This window comes from Lytechinus pictus, chromosome 5 (assembly GCF_037042905.1).
Source record: "Lytechinus pictus isolate F3 Inbred chromosome 5, Lp3.0, whole genome shotgun sequence".
Taxonomy (NCBI): domain Eukaryota; kingdom Metazoa; phylum Echinodermata; class Echinoidea; order Temnopleuroida; family Toxopneustidae; genus Lytechinus; species Lytechinus pictus.
In genome coordinates this window covers 765,240-782,371 of record NC_087249.1, presented here as the reverse complement: position 1 = coordinate 782,371, position 17,132 = coordinate 765,240, and the positions used below count along the sequence as shown (strand labels likewise).

Here is a 17,132-nt window from a genome sequence, read left to right as displayed (position 1 = left end):
CACATAACCAAGGTCAAAGGTCATTTAGGGTCAATGAACTTTGATAATGTTGGGGGTATTTGTGTATAACTTTAAAGTATATAGATCTAGTTCATGAAACTTGGGACATAAGAGTAACCATGTATCCCTGAATATCTTGTGCTTGTTTCTGGTCACATGACCAAAATCAAAGGTCATTAAGGGTCAATGAACTTTGGCTGTGTTGGGTGTATTTGTTGAATTGGCATCATAACTTAGAAAAGTTTATGGATCTACACATGCAGTTAATGAAACATAGGGTAATTAAGTATGAATGATTGTTTTGCACATGTCTTAGCCTGATCATAGTCAAAGGTCATGTTGGGTCAATGGACATAGTATTTTATTATCACATGACTACATGAGCGTTTTCTTATTTGAATCAATACCCGTAGCTGTTTTCAATTAAAAATCAGCACTGCTGCTATATCGAATCGCATAATGTAGGCGAGACTGCCAGAGGCGATCCACTTGTTCAGGTCATTAAAGCCTCTGAAATGCCCCATACATGTACATGTACGTACAACATGCACAAATTCTTGGACTTGCCCTTACATGTACATGTATAAACAATATACTTTGAAGTGTATGTATTATGTGTCGTTCTGTACATATTCCCTTTTCATACACAATAAATTGTACTTACATGTAATTTATTTTGTATCCTATTGGTAATACAATTTTAAGGAATTATTAAGAGTTGTGAATTTATTTCATGGACATGTACCACAATCTACTTTCAAGTCTGCTGTACATGTAAGACTAGTTCAATTTTTATATTAATAAAATACAATAAAGTAAGTTTATTGTAAAGGAATTTAATGTTAATGGAAAGTAACCAAAAGTAATTGTAGTCAGTCATCTTTTTTCCCCAAAAAATTACAATTACAATTCCTTTTAAAAATTTCAATTACAAATTTTACTATTATCCAAAAGAATGGAATTATATGTAATTTATAAATTACCCTGTAATTGTGCCCAACCCTTTTTTTTAAAGGAAATTAGATGCACTTTTGTTTTAATATGGCTCTGTTTAGGATTCTATGACTTCATTTGTTGACTGCATTTGGCCATTGGACGACATGTACATGTACATGTATATGAGAATGTGCACTTGCAATATGGGCACTGCAAAATTCCCCACATGTTTGAAAAGGAATTACATCATGCATGAACAATCAATAGGGGAATTCCCATTATGTCAATTCCTTTGTGATTAAAGTTCGTATTGAAAATAGGGAGTGTACATACATTGCATGCATTTTATTGCATTTCCTCATTGACGAGAAGACTTACGGTAAGTAACAAAGTGTAAACTTATTGTACTCATGATTGCACCAATTTCTTAGATAATGTTTAAGGAGTTTTATTCAAATATCTAAAGCTTTACCTTGATACTTTGTGATTTGTGTGAGTTTTTGCATATAAAAAGAATATATGGATCTCAGAGTCAGATATTATGTATCTGCCATATTGTATTTAGCACATCTATCCATGTACAGTAATAGTACACATGAACATGTAGGCCTACTGTATAAACTAAATTAATGTATGGATCTACAGTCCATGCAGTTTACATATATAGGCCTACACGATATATGTATACTGTACATGTTTATCTTTAATATTCACTATCATGTAGAGAAATCATAAATATCTATTTCTGCAAGCTTGAATTCATGAAATTTTGAGGTTTTACTATATTGTTACCATATTTAATTTCCTGCGAATTTGGTGCAGCTTTCCTATTCTATCTGCATTCAAATTGTTACATTATAATTGTGCTTTCTTTGTATGTTTTTTTACATACCGGTATATATCCGCAATCGTATTCTGTAACTGGGATAACCCCTTTCAAGCTCCTTGCAGCTTTTTGGTTTTTAGCTCATCCGACCCGAAGGGCCAGATGAGCTTATGCCGTGGCATGGCATCCGTCGCTGTCGTCCGTCCACAATTTCAAAATGCTTCTTCGTCATTTCAATTCTGTTTGCTTTATATGATAGCACTAGGTGGGGAATTCAAAACTTGTACACAGAATTTTGAAACTCATTAAATATGCTAGTTTATGCGCATTTTTCAAAATTCACAAAAAATTCTTCATTTGTTGACCGATTTCAAATTTTTTGCTTCCATCTGGTAGAGATTCAAGAGGTTTACCAAACTTCTACACAGAATTGTGAAATTTTGACTTTAACAACTTTTATGCTAATTTATGCATATTTTTAAAAATTTACATAAAATGCTTCTTTATTTGTTGACCGATTTTGATTTTTTTTCTTCCATCTGGATGAGCTTCATGAGGTTCACCAATCTTCTACACAGAATTTTGAAATTTGGAGTAGAAAATTATTTTTATGCTAATTTATGGTATGCAAAATTCATAAATCACTGAAAAATGCCTCTTTATTTTTTTGACCTATTTTCAAAATGCTTCTTCTTCGTCATTTCAAGTCTGATTTCAATTCTGTTTGATTTATATGATTGCTCTAGGTGGTGATACATGTACAAAATTTCAACACATAATTTTGAAACTCATTAAATATGCTAATTTATTCATATATAATTTTCAAAACTCACAAAAAATACTTATTTATTTGTTGATTGATTTTGATTATTTATGTTCAATCTGAGAGCTACACAAGGTTCACCAGGGTTCTACACAGAGTTTAGAAATTTGACTAGAAAATTATTTATGCTATTCATAGATCACAAAAAATGCTTCTATGTCATTTCTTCATCAATTTCAATTCTATATAAATTTATGTCACAAATATAATTCAGTACAGTGTCAACTGGGCTAAAATTAAAATTGTGTTAAATTTCGTTGCGAGATGCCGGATGAGCTCCGCATCATTGACGTGCTAGTTCCCATATTTCTCTTTTTATAATTTCAAATTCGTATACCTATGAACTATATTATTGATTCAATTATTATGTTTTTATTGTTTGAATGTACATATTTTGTATTGTTTTTATCATGAGAAATAAAATCTATCAATCAATCAATCAGATTATGTGAGCAATTTTTCCTGACAACAATTAAGGCTTACATGTAATAAGAGCCAAACAAAGAAATCACAAAAATACAAGAGGAGAGTTGTAGGTTTCCATCCATTTGAGCACTGAATAATTGTCAGAAAAATTAGAATTTATAATCTGAAAAGCAGAAAAATCACTCAGTTTTTCTGTGTACTAACGAATATGGAATCACAACGCCTCTAACACAACATGACGTCATGGTCTTCAGGCCAATGAAAAGCACAAGAAATCCTATAATTGTTGAAACATGTTAATTTGAGTTTTTCTTTTAAAAGCAAAATACTCAGCCAGGGCCCTGTGAACGATTTTTTGAGTGGGGTGCTGAAATATTTTTAGAAGCCTCCCCCCAAAAAAAAAAGGATTTCACTACAAAATGAAGAGAAATTGGTCCCAAAAAATTTGAGAAGCAAAAAAAAAGAAAAAAAAGGTTTTCACTACAAATCGCAGATCAAATTTGTCCCAAGAAATATGAAATTTGAAAAGCAAAAAAAAGTTTTTCACTTTCAAAATATTGATGAAATTGGTCTATACAAATTTGTAATGCAAAAAAGTTTCACTTCGAAATGAAGATGAAGGTCGTTCTGGAATACATTTTTACACATCTTCAAGAATACCTGGGGTTGTACACACAGCACCCCCAAGGCAAGTTTTGGGGATGCTTCACCCCTGCTTCTCAGGGCCATGTACTCAGCTACATGTATCAAGCAGTGAATGTGCATATAACCAACACTAGGATGTGTATCCCCCATTTGTCAAATTTCACTCCAGTCTGGGTTTTTAAGCCTTCAGTTCTTCTGATTGCTTGCTTTCCAAGCATTCATACTTAGCCGTTCAAAGGTACTGTCAATATAAACCACCGCTTTATATCTCTCCTACCCTGTATATTATTTTCTTTATTTTTTTTTCTGCAGGATTATGTATGTCCACAGTGCAACGGAGGATTCATTGAAGCATTAGATAGTGACAGTCCTGACCACTCAGACGGATCAAGGTTTGTTAAGTTTATTCCTGCACTAAAATCATAGGACTAATGCTTTCTTGATTACTGGCAATAATAGTTTTGGAGCTTTATTTGTAATCCTTTTGAATTCATTTTTCTGTAGAAACATTCAACTTTATGCCTTAGTCTATTAAAACCGTGACATTAAACCTGAAAAATGGAATGGGCTTTGGAAAAAGTTGATCTAGAGCTAATTACAAAATGGCTTAATTGTCACATATTCTGTGCACTCTGGTATAATGTATTTGTAAAAATATGCATGTATTTACATGGATTTGTTAGAAAAATTGTTATGATTAAAAGTATGTCAAAATTGACGTCACAAAGTGTTCTTTTGTTGTGACTGATCATTTCTGTATTTTCCTCATGCAGCCATTCAAGTGATGAACGAAGGCTTTCCTTTGAAGGAGACGATCCCTTACAAACTTTAGTCTTCTCAACAGTAAGTCAGTATTCAAATTACTATGGACAGATCCTCCATGATGGTGGTTGGAAAACATCTTGACATGTATGAATTATGAAATACACGAGAGACGGGTGATTTTGCCCTCATGGCAGCCCAAATCACTCTTAACATTCCCAGATTAAAGATAAATTCCAGTTTTGGTAACGATCTAAAAATGACTTTTTACAGAATCTAATATAATGACCACCTAAGTGTCTGTTTGTATGAATAAAAAATATGTGCCAAAGGATTCTGGAAGAAATTGTGTAATTGCTGAGAAATAAGCAAAATAAGCGCGGATTCGGTCACTTCCGTCGGGTCTTTATTTTAGCAATAATAATACACTGTCCCACGTGTGCCTATCTGTGTTGGTGATCTTCAGTGTGAACATTTTTCAGCGTAGATTTCAAGATTTCACAAAGTTCAGTTTACGTAACTGTACCAGATCTAGATCCTCGATGATATACTGACAATTAAGCCTTGTTTTACAGACTTTCTCATGAAATCAGTGTTTACTGCAAACACTGGAATTTCTCTTTAAAGCCTTTGGAATGACTGTCTTTTTAAGATTCGCCCAGAGATCTGCCACAAACAATACTCAAGAATATTTATATAATAAATATTCTACATACAGCGGAATAATTATATTTGCAATTACTGCATAATTGCTCATTGCACAAAAAATTGCCATTAAATATGCTATTGTATAAACAAAAAATAAAGTTTGCTCTAACTAGGTCCAAAACTGCTTGTTTTATTTTCTATTCCTCAACTCTTTGTACATGTAGGGTTCTGATGGAAAGTTTGTTATAATTGTATGTATTAATATAAATAATAATGCATTTTATAACTCCTTCGAATTGACAGCTATTCAGCGACATGATGAGTGATACACCAGGAAACAATTCATCAAGAAGAACAAACTTGGGAAGTCCATCATCGTCATCATCATCATCTCCTTCATCGTCCTCTTCCTCCTCATCATCGGGTGGAGGACCTTCATCTAACCAGTCCAGTAGGAATCCTGGAGTATCTGATAGCAATAGAACATTTGCTATGCATTCGCCTGGTAGTAGGACAATGTTAAGGATTCATGGGGGACCTAGGGGTGCTCCTCCACCTGATATGATAGCGTTAGTATCCAACAGATCCAACTTCCTGGCCTGTATTCTGAACTTGGGTTTCATTTAAACTCTGGTCTAAAGTTGTGGTTGAAGTAAAAGTGTTGTATCAGATTGTTGTAACGGATATCCTGACATCCATGTTTCTGCCTGAAAACATTATTTAGAGAGATTTGCATTGTCATTGCATGTAAGAAATGGCTTATTTGGGTTTAATGCAAATAGTCATGTGAATTATCACTTTTCGGGCAAGCTGGATAGCTTTCTTTCCAAATTGTCCAAATTACTGCTTGTAAATATGCTCATCTGTAAAAATCTTGTACGAGCAACGTCATTATGATGTCAAATAGAAATCTTACCATCTCTGCATGTGGTAGATAAAATTTTGAAGAAAAAAAATGAAATAAAAAGAAAATGGCATTCTCTTTAATATTTTGCTTGAACTTGAAATGGTTATTGATAATTATGACACTGAACCTGTGTGATTAATTATATTTCTCAAATTGTTTCCTTTTCAGTTTTCTACAGCAGTTTCTAGGACTGGCTCCCCCTCCTCCTGGACCTGGTGGTGTTCATTTCCCAGTGTGAGTACTAATCACGGCCTCATCTAACAAAAGGTTGTGATTTTTATGATCACTCTCACTATGCAAATCCACTATTGTCATATTTTTATACGCCCGTCTTGACGGGACGTATTATGGTATCACGCTCGGTGTCCGTCCGTTAACTTTTCCTTGTAAACGCGATAACTTCAGTTTAACTTAACCTAGGCTCATATAATTTGGTATGTATGATACAGCAAGGGTCCCAGGAAGCCTATTGATTTTGGGGTTCAAAGGTCAAGGTCACGGTGATATGTTTTCCTCTTACCCTTCTGCAGTCCTTGTAAACGTGATAAGTTCAGTTTGACTTAACCTAGGCGCATATAATTTGGTGTGTATGATACTAGCATAGATCCCAGGTAGCCTATCGATTTTGAGGTCAATAGGTCAAAGGTCAAGGTCACAGTGACATATTTTCATCTTTACCCTTCTGCAGTCCTTGTAAACGCGATAACTTCAGTTTAACTTAATCTAGGCTCCTATAATTTGGTTTGTATGATACTAGCATGGATCCCAGGAAGCCTATTGATTTTGAGATCAAAAGGTCAAAGGTCAAGGTCACACTGACATGTTTTCATCTTGCCCTTCTGCAGTCCTTGTAAACGCGATAACTTCAGTTTTTTTAACCTAGGCTCATATAATGTGGGTGCGTCCTGGTCTAGTGGTTCTGACTCTCGCCTTTGAAACAGAGGGTCGTGGGATCGAATCATAGCCATGGCGTGTTTTCCTTCAGCAAGAAATTTATCCACACTGTGCTGCACTCGACCCAGGTGAGGTGAATGGGTACCTGACAGGAGTAATTCCTTGCATGCACTGAGCGCCGGTGATGGTAGCTCGAGCTAAAGCCGGGGTAATGATAGCAGCGCTTTATAAATCCAGCTATTATTATTATTATAATTTGGTGTGTATGATACTAGCATGGATCCCAGGAAGCCTATTGATTTGGAGGTCAAAAGGTCAAAGGTCAAGATCACAGTGACATGTTTTCATCTTACCCTTCTGGAGTCCTTTTAAACGCGAAAACGTTAGTTTAACTTAACCTAGGTTCCTATAATTTAGTGTGTATGATACTCGCATGGATCCCAGGAAGCCTATTGATTTTGAGGTCAGAAGGTCAAAGGTTGCTATCTTCCACTTTTCTTGCTTGACCAACAACTACATTTTCCGCATTACAGGTGGGCGTATTATATGCTCGCCTTAGCGACACTCTTGTTTGTGTAGGAAACCATATCCCTTTGAAAACAATGAAGTGCACACCGATTCTTATGTTGCATATGCAAGTATTCATCAAATTGAGGAAACTGTGTGAACTGGCCTTCGTGTTCTAGATGTTGATGTTGCTTGCATTCCATAGATGGGATTGATCAGATCCGTCAAGATTCTTTGTGTATGTTTTTATTTGTACATGACAATAAACTTGAAATCTTAAATCTTTGTAAGACCGGCCCTTTAGATCATTTGGAATAATGATAACAATAATAATGGTCAGTCACATTGTGATGTTGACAAACTACCCTAGTCAAAACGAAAGGACCTAGCATTCAACATGTTCAAGCGTATATCTGGGCCCCGTTGCATAAAAGTTACTATTATGGTAACTTTTCTGTCCAATGGTAACTACCATGGTAATGGTGATCAACAGCCAAGAGTCAAAATTGAAGATTTCGTACAAGTTACCATTGTATTGAAAAGTTACCATAATGGTAACCGTTATGCAATTGGGCGTAGGTGCAAGGATGATCTTTATTTCAGGAGTCACAGATTAATGCCTTGTCACATAAAGTGATACTCTTAGCAATAAATCTGTTACTTATCAGTCATACTTATGTTACTTATCAGTCATAGGGGGTGTTGAAAGAAATATTTGCTGTCAATTTTACAAATTTCTGTTACAATTTTACAACTGATAAATCAATTTGAATATAACACACAGTTCAACCTCGTTGTTGCAAGAAGCTGGAGAAGCGATGAAGTGTAAATTTGTAATTGCAAGACTTATGATGGATTTTAGTAACCACAATAGACTTGCAATTGATCAGCATTAGATAGTTTAGCAGGTCCAGCTAGATCAGACACAAGATTTTGGACAGGTTCACCATTGTGCACTAATAAATTACCCCAAAATAGTATGGTGGTCATGAGACAAAACATTGATTTTGCCTCTTTGTGTAGTTTTACTTTGGTGCCTAATTAAATTGGGAATTAATTCCTTGATGAACTGCTTGATGATAAGTGGGAATTAGAGTACCTTGCTGAAAAAAATTCAATGCACTAATTAAAGGACAAGTCCAGCCCAACAGAAACTTGATTTGATTAAAAAGAGAAAAATCCAACAAGAATAACACTGAAAATTTCATCAAAATCGGATGTAAAATAAGAAAGTTATGACATTTTAAAGTTATGCTTAATTTCACAAAACAGTTATATGCACATCCTGGTCGGTATGCAAATGAGGAGACTGATGACGTCGTCCACTCACTAATTCTTTTGTATTTCACTATATGAAATATTCAAATTTTCTCCTTGTTGTCAAGTGAAACAACAATTCATTCCTTCCTGAATATGTGGAATTAGCATTGCTATATGGTTCAGTCAAGTTGGTCCTTATTGTCAAATATGTAAAAAATTAAATATTGTATCATTCAAACAATAAAAAACAAACAAAATAGTGACTGAAAGACATCAGCTGTCTCATTTGCATGTCACTGAATTGTGCATATCACTGTTTTGTGAAAAATAAGCATAACTTTAAAATATCATAACTCTCTTACTTTACATGCGATTTGGATGAAATTTTCAGCATTATGCTAGTTTGATTTTTCTTTATTTTTCAAATAAACATTTATCTGGGGTGGACTTGACCTTTAAGTAGCAATCCAGACATCACTTGTATTAATGAAATGTTTGTATGTTTTGTTTACAGTCAGATGTTCAACATGCATGGCAGTCCAAGGGATTATGCTTGGGGCGAAGGTGGTTTAGATGCTATTATAACACAGGTAACCCCTCATCTTACCTACATATGCAATTTAATAAGTTACCCATTTCATTTCTATTTTGGGCAAAATAATCAGCTTGGGGGAAACCACGTTTTTGAATATATTTGAGAGCCAAGTCTACTTTGTTTATACATGTAGTTAACGAGTTATTCTGCTCTTAGCACATTAAACCCCTTGCCCAAGATACATTATTCTTGGGTCGATGAAAAATATGTAATACAATGAAATCATATTGTGTAGAAAGGGTTCAGTGTCAATTGATTCAGGCGTGATAACCTCTTTAGAGTATCTGTCATTTTAAGAGATCTAGGGTTGCTTCTAAAACTTTGATAAATTCTCTTGAAAGTATTGAAATTTCTTATTTTCCTTAGGTTTCTTTTTAACTCTAAAAATTGTTCCTGTGATTGTTGAATTATTACTGTTTCTGACAGTATTTTTCTTTTCCTGCAATAAATGCATCATTGCATCCTTCAAAGGCTTTATTTTGCAGATATTATTTCTCTTTTTTTTTTTTCAGTTGTTAAATAATGCAGAAGGTCATGGTCCACCCCCTGCCTCACATGATGACATCACTCGACTAGAAGAAATAACAATAAACAACATTCATATTGGTAAATATAATTTTCCAATTTGTTTCATTCTCGTCTCATCAGAATATTAGTAGACTTACATAAGGAATCATCAAAACTCTCAACTTGTAAGCATTAGTAATATGCTATTTTATTTTAATGTACCCATGTACCACACAACCACCCCAAAGTCACCAGAAATAAATGATTAGTTAGTAGGGGGTGGTGTTTCATCTTTCTTTGCAACATTAATATCTTTTCTGCTGAAAATTCACGACTCTTTCCTATCACATGAAATACATATATTGAGACCATTTTGATCATGTTTTGTAAGGGTTGAGAAGAGAGGATGATCAGGCCTAACCATATCAATATCTTCAAGGGAAAGGCAACATTTTGTGAAATAAGAGGGGCATTGAGACCAGTCAATAGGGCATCCAAGCCAAGGCCTAGGATTAATTTTAGCCCTGCATTCACGGTTGTATAATGAATTACAACTCATTATCATTGGGTGATTCTAAGACTAGCTCACTGTACTAAGAAAAGACTGTTCACTGCCATAACAATCATACTTTTAAAGCTGAGTGGTGGGATTTAGCCATCTATTGAAGCATTCTGAGTCTCTGACTCCCACTATTCAAAGACAACAAAAAGAAGATTAAAATTCAATAGAATTTCATGAAAGGGGTCATCAAATTACCCTGAGAATGTTTGCATTCTAATGGAGCACATCCTGTTTATTGTTATAGAGAGTATGACTTCCAGTATTAACTGCCTTAAATTTTGGGAAGATTAAAGCGAGGCAATTCTTGTGATATAATAGTAGGTCCAATATCACAGTCAAAATATGGACCTTGGAATAAAAATATTGGCCAGTCTACATGAAAGAAGGAAAAAAAATTGCTCTTTCAAAAGATATCTGGAACCAAGTTTTGACAATTTTAACCAATATCACTCTTGAAAGCCACTCAGTTCAACATGTTGGTGATAAACCTATTTATGTTCTAACTTAGACACCGTTCTCACTACCTTTCCCCCCAAAAAAAAATGTAATGAGAACGGTCGAAGCGATCTTGGAAGCGAACTCCCAGACAGGTTCAGAAAACCACCTCGCGATGTAGTTTTCAAGATTGCTTTGCCTCGTTAAACTAGCTTTAGTGTGAGGACACAACCGTTCTCCGGGAAGCGATCTTCGCACATTTTGAGAACAGGGTCTTAATTCATTGATTAATTTGTTCATTCTTCCCTTCATTCCTTTGTTCTTTTGTTCTTTCCTTTCTTTGTTGATTCGTTTTATTCAATCATTCATTTTTATATTGGGTAGCCTAATAAGCAGAGAATGTTAATTTGGGCTATTGATAGAAATACAAAGTAAATACTGTATGTATGCATATATAACTGCAGAAACAGACATGAATAAAGCAAGACTAAATCTGTATTCTATTATACATATACATGTAGTGCATGCTTAGGAGTTCAATATACCATAATATGAGTGTCTATAGATTTCAAATTTCTCGCGTGCGTTTATATTTCAATGAGGCCGCAGGCGGAGTTTAATTATAAACGCACAAGAAATTCGAAATGTATGTATACATGTACGAATGATATTGTATATTGAATGACAATTAGCATGTACTATGTGTTATAGTTATGTGCAAGGCTTTAGGAGGTGACGTCACAATACAATTCAATTCATTGCGCTCAGTAAAAAATGAAGGTGTAATACCCGTGTGGCCTGCTGGCTAGCTGCGCACTGCAGCTGCCCTAGATATCATGCACACTTGTGGGATTTTGCTTTTCACTTTCAATATGTTTTGCTCCTTTTTCATAGATTAATCATGTTAATGCAGGGAAAAACTATTTTTTTTCATATTTTTTGCTAAATTCCGAGGTGCTGTACAACACAAATTGCAAATATTTATTTATTTATTGTAATGAAAAAATATCGCAGAATCGTTTTCTCCAAGGTATCAATGCAGTTTTGTACACAAGCTACCGTGCAGCAATTGCTGGTATATGCCAGGATCGTGGCCATATACAGGATTATGTAATTCTAAAAAGAGAGCAATTGACCAATCAGAAGCCTTCTCACATACAACCCATCTTATATAAAGCAATATGTTACAAAATATAAGTGTGAATATGAATAAATCTAAGGAAATTTGGTGGAAATAGAAAAGGGGGGGTGGTAATTAACATCTGACCTGTAGCAAACAAACACAATGCAGCTCAAATTGATAGCATGAAAAATTAAAGTTACAGCAAGCATTTTATGATTTGATGATTTATGTTTCAAGAGTGATGTTAAACTTTAAATTTGAAATGTAGCATGAGAATTCTCAAGAGTGAGGCCTTAAAAAATCATATATTCAAGCTTTTTAGTATAATTGATTGATTTTTCCCCTTCTCTCTCTCTTTCTCTCTGTGAACAGAACAATCAGCAGATTGTCCAGTTTGTATGGAAGCCTTTAAATGTGATGAAAAGGCAAAACGTTTACCATGCTCTCATTTCTTTCATCCAAAGTGTATAAAAACATGGCTAGAAATGGTATGTATATAAAATACTGAAATTATCCATCTCTTCTCTTCTTTCTATTTCTCGAAGAAAAGTGGAAATCCTTGGGTTAAAAATCGTTTTCTAGACTGATACAAACATAGAGTACCAATTATGAATGATGAAGTTCAGTTTAATTTTTCAAGATCTTGAATATAAAGTATATAAAGATATTGTTATAAAGTACATGTAAGGCGATGACAGATATTTGAAAAGTTATATCTGGAGAAGAGCAAAGCGGGAAAGAGGGAGGGAGTCAACCATGAGTGTCTTATGTTATTCTTGTAGATCAGTTTATTAATTATGGCACAGGCATTTCAATTAGACTTACATGTACAGGGGTCTTTTAACTTTGGTTTATAAACAAGGAATAATGATGAAAATATTCAGTTCTGTTATAGCGTATAACACATAGCTATGTCCTTGTGCGCATACATTCGTAATTCCGAAGCTTCGTTATTCCGAAGGTTCGGATATTCCGAAGGTTCGTTATTCCGAAGGTTCGTATTTCCGAAGGTTCGTTAGTCCGAAAACGAAATGAGGTTCATAATTCCGAAGGTTCGTTAGTCCGAAAACGAAGTGAGGTTCGTAATTCCGAAGGTTCATTAGTCCGAAAACGAAATGATTAACGAACCTTATTTCGTTTTCGGATTATCGAACCTTCGGAATAACGCCACAAATGTTCGGATTAACAAACCCTTTTACGTTTTTCGGATTAACGAACATCGAGGTATAGGCAATTTACGTGTTTCGGAATTAAGAACCTTGGGAATAAAGAACCTTTGGAATTACAAACCTTCGGAATTACAAAGTGTAACCGTCCTTGTGCACTTGCATGTATATGAAACAACATGATTCAGTATTAATTGGAAATTAAATTAAAAAGTAAGTGAAGCGTTTCGGCACCAAATTCATAACATGGTAAATGTATTTGAACACAACTATCCTAACAATCATCCTTCTACATATATGTTTTTACGACGTAACGTTTCATTTATAGGGTTCTTATAATTTGGGTTTATTATAAACAGAATAATTGACAACATTGTTACAATCCTCCTCCTAGTCTCTCCACAGTGATCTGTTTTGATTCTGTTTATCTCTTTGCAGCATAACACATGTCCTGTATGCAGAAAACCTATCAACGGTGAATCAGTAGCGAATGATTCTGCGTCAAGTTCTAATGTGAGATAAAAACATTGAAGACTGCATGTATATATCCCTTTTTTGAAATTTTAATAGGATATTTCTCATTGAAAATATTATATAAATATATATATAGTACTTGCAACCAGTGCGTGATGGAAGGCAAAAGGTTCTGAAGAGTGGATTTCATGAGAAGGACTACATGTATGCAGATATTGACATCAATGAGGTGCAATAGAGAGAAACCTAGTGACCGAATGGATTCATTTTTAATGAATATTCAAGGCATAATTCTTGGTGACGTCATTATCTTTATGGAATTTGTAAGACCTGGCTAATGAGGAAATGTTGTTATCCTTCATTGCCAGTAGTACTGCAAAATCAGAAATACACCCAATAACTGTTTCCTGTTCATTTCACTATTATTCAAGTTTGCGCACTACTTTGATTCTTTAATTCAAACATTTTTAATATTGGGGTAATCATCTTTAAAGGAGTCATTGTTCTGTTTTTACAGTGAAATATATACATGTTTGTGACTTGATAGGCCATGTGCAGTTGTATTTGATGGTAGTTCAACACAATTTGTCTTTGGGATAAGAATAGGAAGGCTAGATGAATACGAGCTAGTCTTAACCCTAAAATGGCCGGGGGGGGGGGGGGGTTGAATCAACCCCCCCCTCAACATTTTCTGCGATCATTCCGCCGCGCGAAATTTTTTGACCGTGCCACTCGCAGAGTTTATACTTTTAAGTCTCGCGCATCTTTCGAGACCAAATTTACGACGCCCAGGTACACGGTTCCGAAATTACACAACATTTCGTAAGTGCATGTCAGACCAAAAATTGTTCCAAAACGTGATTTTGTGTACAAAGTCAATGCAAATTGAGTTTTCTCATCTTATTCATAAAGATATGATTATTTTTACTTTAAACAGCTGAAATCAATTGATTTTAGCATAATTATGCTTCAAAAAGGTTGTGCAATAAATCTGGTGAAAAAAACAAAGAAAAACAAAAGGTTGAAAAACAAAGAAATACATAAGAAATTCATAAAACAATAAAATACATAGAAATTGATTTCCAAACCGAAGTTTTTTTCAATTGCGATTGTTAAGAATGCTGCAAAGAATATTTTTACCATAAATTAGCATTCTAGGAGCTTTATTTAGTGAATTAGGGCAAAAAGTATGATTTATGCATAAATTAGCATAATTAATTCATACGAAATAAAATCTCATTATTTTTGAAAATTTTGCCATACAGTCTTGTAGATTACATCGCACACTACCAGCGTGCAAATTTTTGCGGTGCTCGCGTGATCGGCGGCCGAGATCTCAGGGGGGGTTGAATCAACCCCCCCCCCCCCCCCGGCTACAGAACAGCAAAAAAAGCCCGGCCTAGTTAGGGTTAAGGGTTTTTTCACAAAGATTTATAGTGGAACTTGGTATCTTGTTTATTGTCAAATTGCACATGATATTTATGTGCAGTCTCCTTAATTTATACACAGTAGCGCATATCATCTGAGCATAGTTTATTTTGCGTCTTTACAGCATGCAACTGTGAAATTATAAAGTGCAGGTTTTGAATAGTCAACTTAAATCTTTGTGAAATGCCTTTCCAGGATTTGAATAAATCAGATGAGTTTATTCAAGTTTGTTCTTGCCAAGTCTTTGAAATGTACTGGGCTGCTATCCATCTACTCTTGTGTGCATGTTTTACTGCAGTGTATTATTTCTAAATAATGCTGGATACCTCAATAGAGGCAGCAGTAATCACAAATATTGTGCCTGTTTTAGTATTTTTCACACACTATGATGTCAGCATAGGCCTATGATGCTACATTTTCTTTATTTTCACCTGTTGCCTAACATAAAACCCACCTAGAATATCTTGTGGCTCTGTATGTTTTTCCCCTATGATTAGGATATGTGTATCATCAAGCCTGTCCTCAATGATCAACTATTTGTATTGACTGACCAATGTTTCCATTAGATGACCTTGATAGAATGATTTTAAGTTTATTGGTCTGACTTGAAAGCGAGACAATCGCCACTGCATTTAGGATTTTTATTTTTGCTTTAATGGTAAGTTGCAATGTACATTATATTTAGAGTCAAAGGCTCAGTGTTTGATTAAACATTTCACAGTGATTTTATAGTATAAGGGTTTAAAACAGATCCTGAATATAACTTATAGGGTTTGTTTCTGTTAATATTATTGCATTTGACATATTTTATTAATATTTGTGGTAATTGGGGATGGAAACCGTAAGTGATATAGGCAGATGAAGTATGGGAAAATGGTAGGAAAGAAAATCAACCATTCCTTAGTCTGAGAATAAGTGACCCCCTTTCCCCTCCCAAACTTATCTGGTAACTCTATTATTAAACACTTGTAGAGAATTGTGTGCAAAGGTTTGCCTTACATGCACGCTGTAAGACGGTCACCTGACCTATTCATGAGAAAGTCTTTGAAATCAAGGTAGATCTAGATCTGGCTTATTAACTTCAATCTAACTCTGAAATCATGAAATCTAAGCTGAAAATTGATCACTCAGAAGATCACTAACACATTGCAGCACTTGCAGGAAACACCATACATCTGACTGGAATTCCACACTTTTTTTTTCCTTTTCTCAGCAACGACACATTTTCTACAAGAAATTGGCTTATATTTTCATCCATGCCTATAAACACTGGTGGTCCTTTTATTGTATTCTGTTTGAACTCACTGTTGAGATTGTTACCACATCTGGCTTTTATCTTTAATTCTGTGAATGAACAGTGATGCAGTTGCAAGAACCCAAATCAGCTTGTTAATTGATATCCAAGGACCTTTTGATGTTTACTGTATGAAATTACATTACAATACTCGTTTGCTTGTTGTATTTATTCACCATGTATTATATTCATTTACAGAGGTTAAATATTCAGTCTGTTATAAACTATAATGACATATCACATCAGGGACAATGCATATAGTGAGAATGGATGAAAGACAATGTCTCAAATGTGACATGTGCTTATAAATACAAGAGTAATGTACTGTATTTGAATTCTTTTATTTTTCTGATTTAACACTAGATTCTATGGTATAGCAGAGAAGATATCAACCAATGTATATGTTCTAGGCCTTTGTGTAAAGAGTCTCTTTATAGTGTGAATTCTTTGGTCTAGTTCAAGATGAAATGAATCCAGATGCAATCCAATGACAGTGAAATGTGAGATACCTATATTAATAATATAAAACCTTGTTTAGAAACAAAGCTTACCAATATTTAGTGTTTGAAGACAATAAAATAAAGGCAATTGAAAAAAATGGGGTGGGGGGGGGGGTAGGGTGCAAGACGGCAAAACGCTGTTGGCCAAACAGATTCCTTAATAAAAGTTGGCATTAAATAAACTTCATCTGAAGTTGTGCAGGTATTATCATCTTACATGCTCATGCCATCATAATAAAATGCTTGCGATATTAAGGGCTTAGCCATTTAGCTGAAGACAATTTTAGGAACGTGAAGAGTGATATGCATTAAGTTCCTTTAACTATTATAAATGGGGTGATTATCTCACAATTGTTGAACTCTTTACAAAATATTACTGAGCTTTATCACAACATGAATGAATGCTTACATCAT

General features: G+C 34.6%; 1 protein-coding gene across 1 annotated transcript; it reads left to right on the top strand.

Annotated features, from left to right (window-relative positions):
• Positions 1-1,254: 1,254 nt before the first annotated feature.
• Positions 1,255-16,627, top strand: LOC129261963 (E3 ubiquitin-protein ligase RNF115-like). The gene is made up of 9 exons (XM_054899984.2): positions 1,255-1,315; positions 3,969-4,048; positions 4,430-4,499; positions 5,370-5,635; positions 6,142-6,207; positions 9,149-9,224; positions 9,742-9,835; positions 12,229-12,344; positions 13,461-16,627. Exons 4-9 carry the CDS (start codon positions 5,382-5,384, stop codon positions 13,542-13,544), a joined length of 690 nt encoding a protein of 229 aa, XP_054755959.2. The 5' UTR covers positions 1,255-1,315; positions 3,969-4,048; positions 4,430-4,499; positions 5,370-5,381; the 3' UTR covers positions 13,545-16,627.
• Positions 16,628-17,132: the final 505 nt, after the last annotated feature.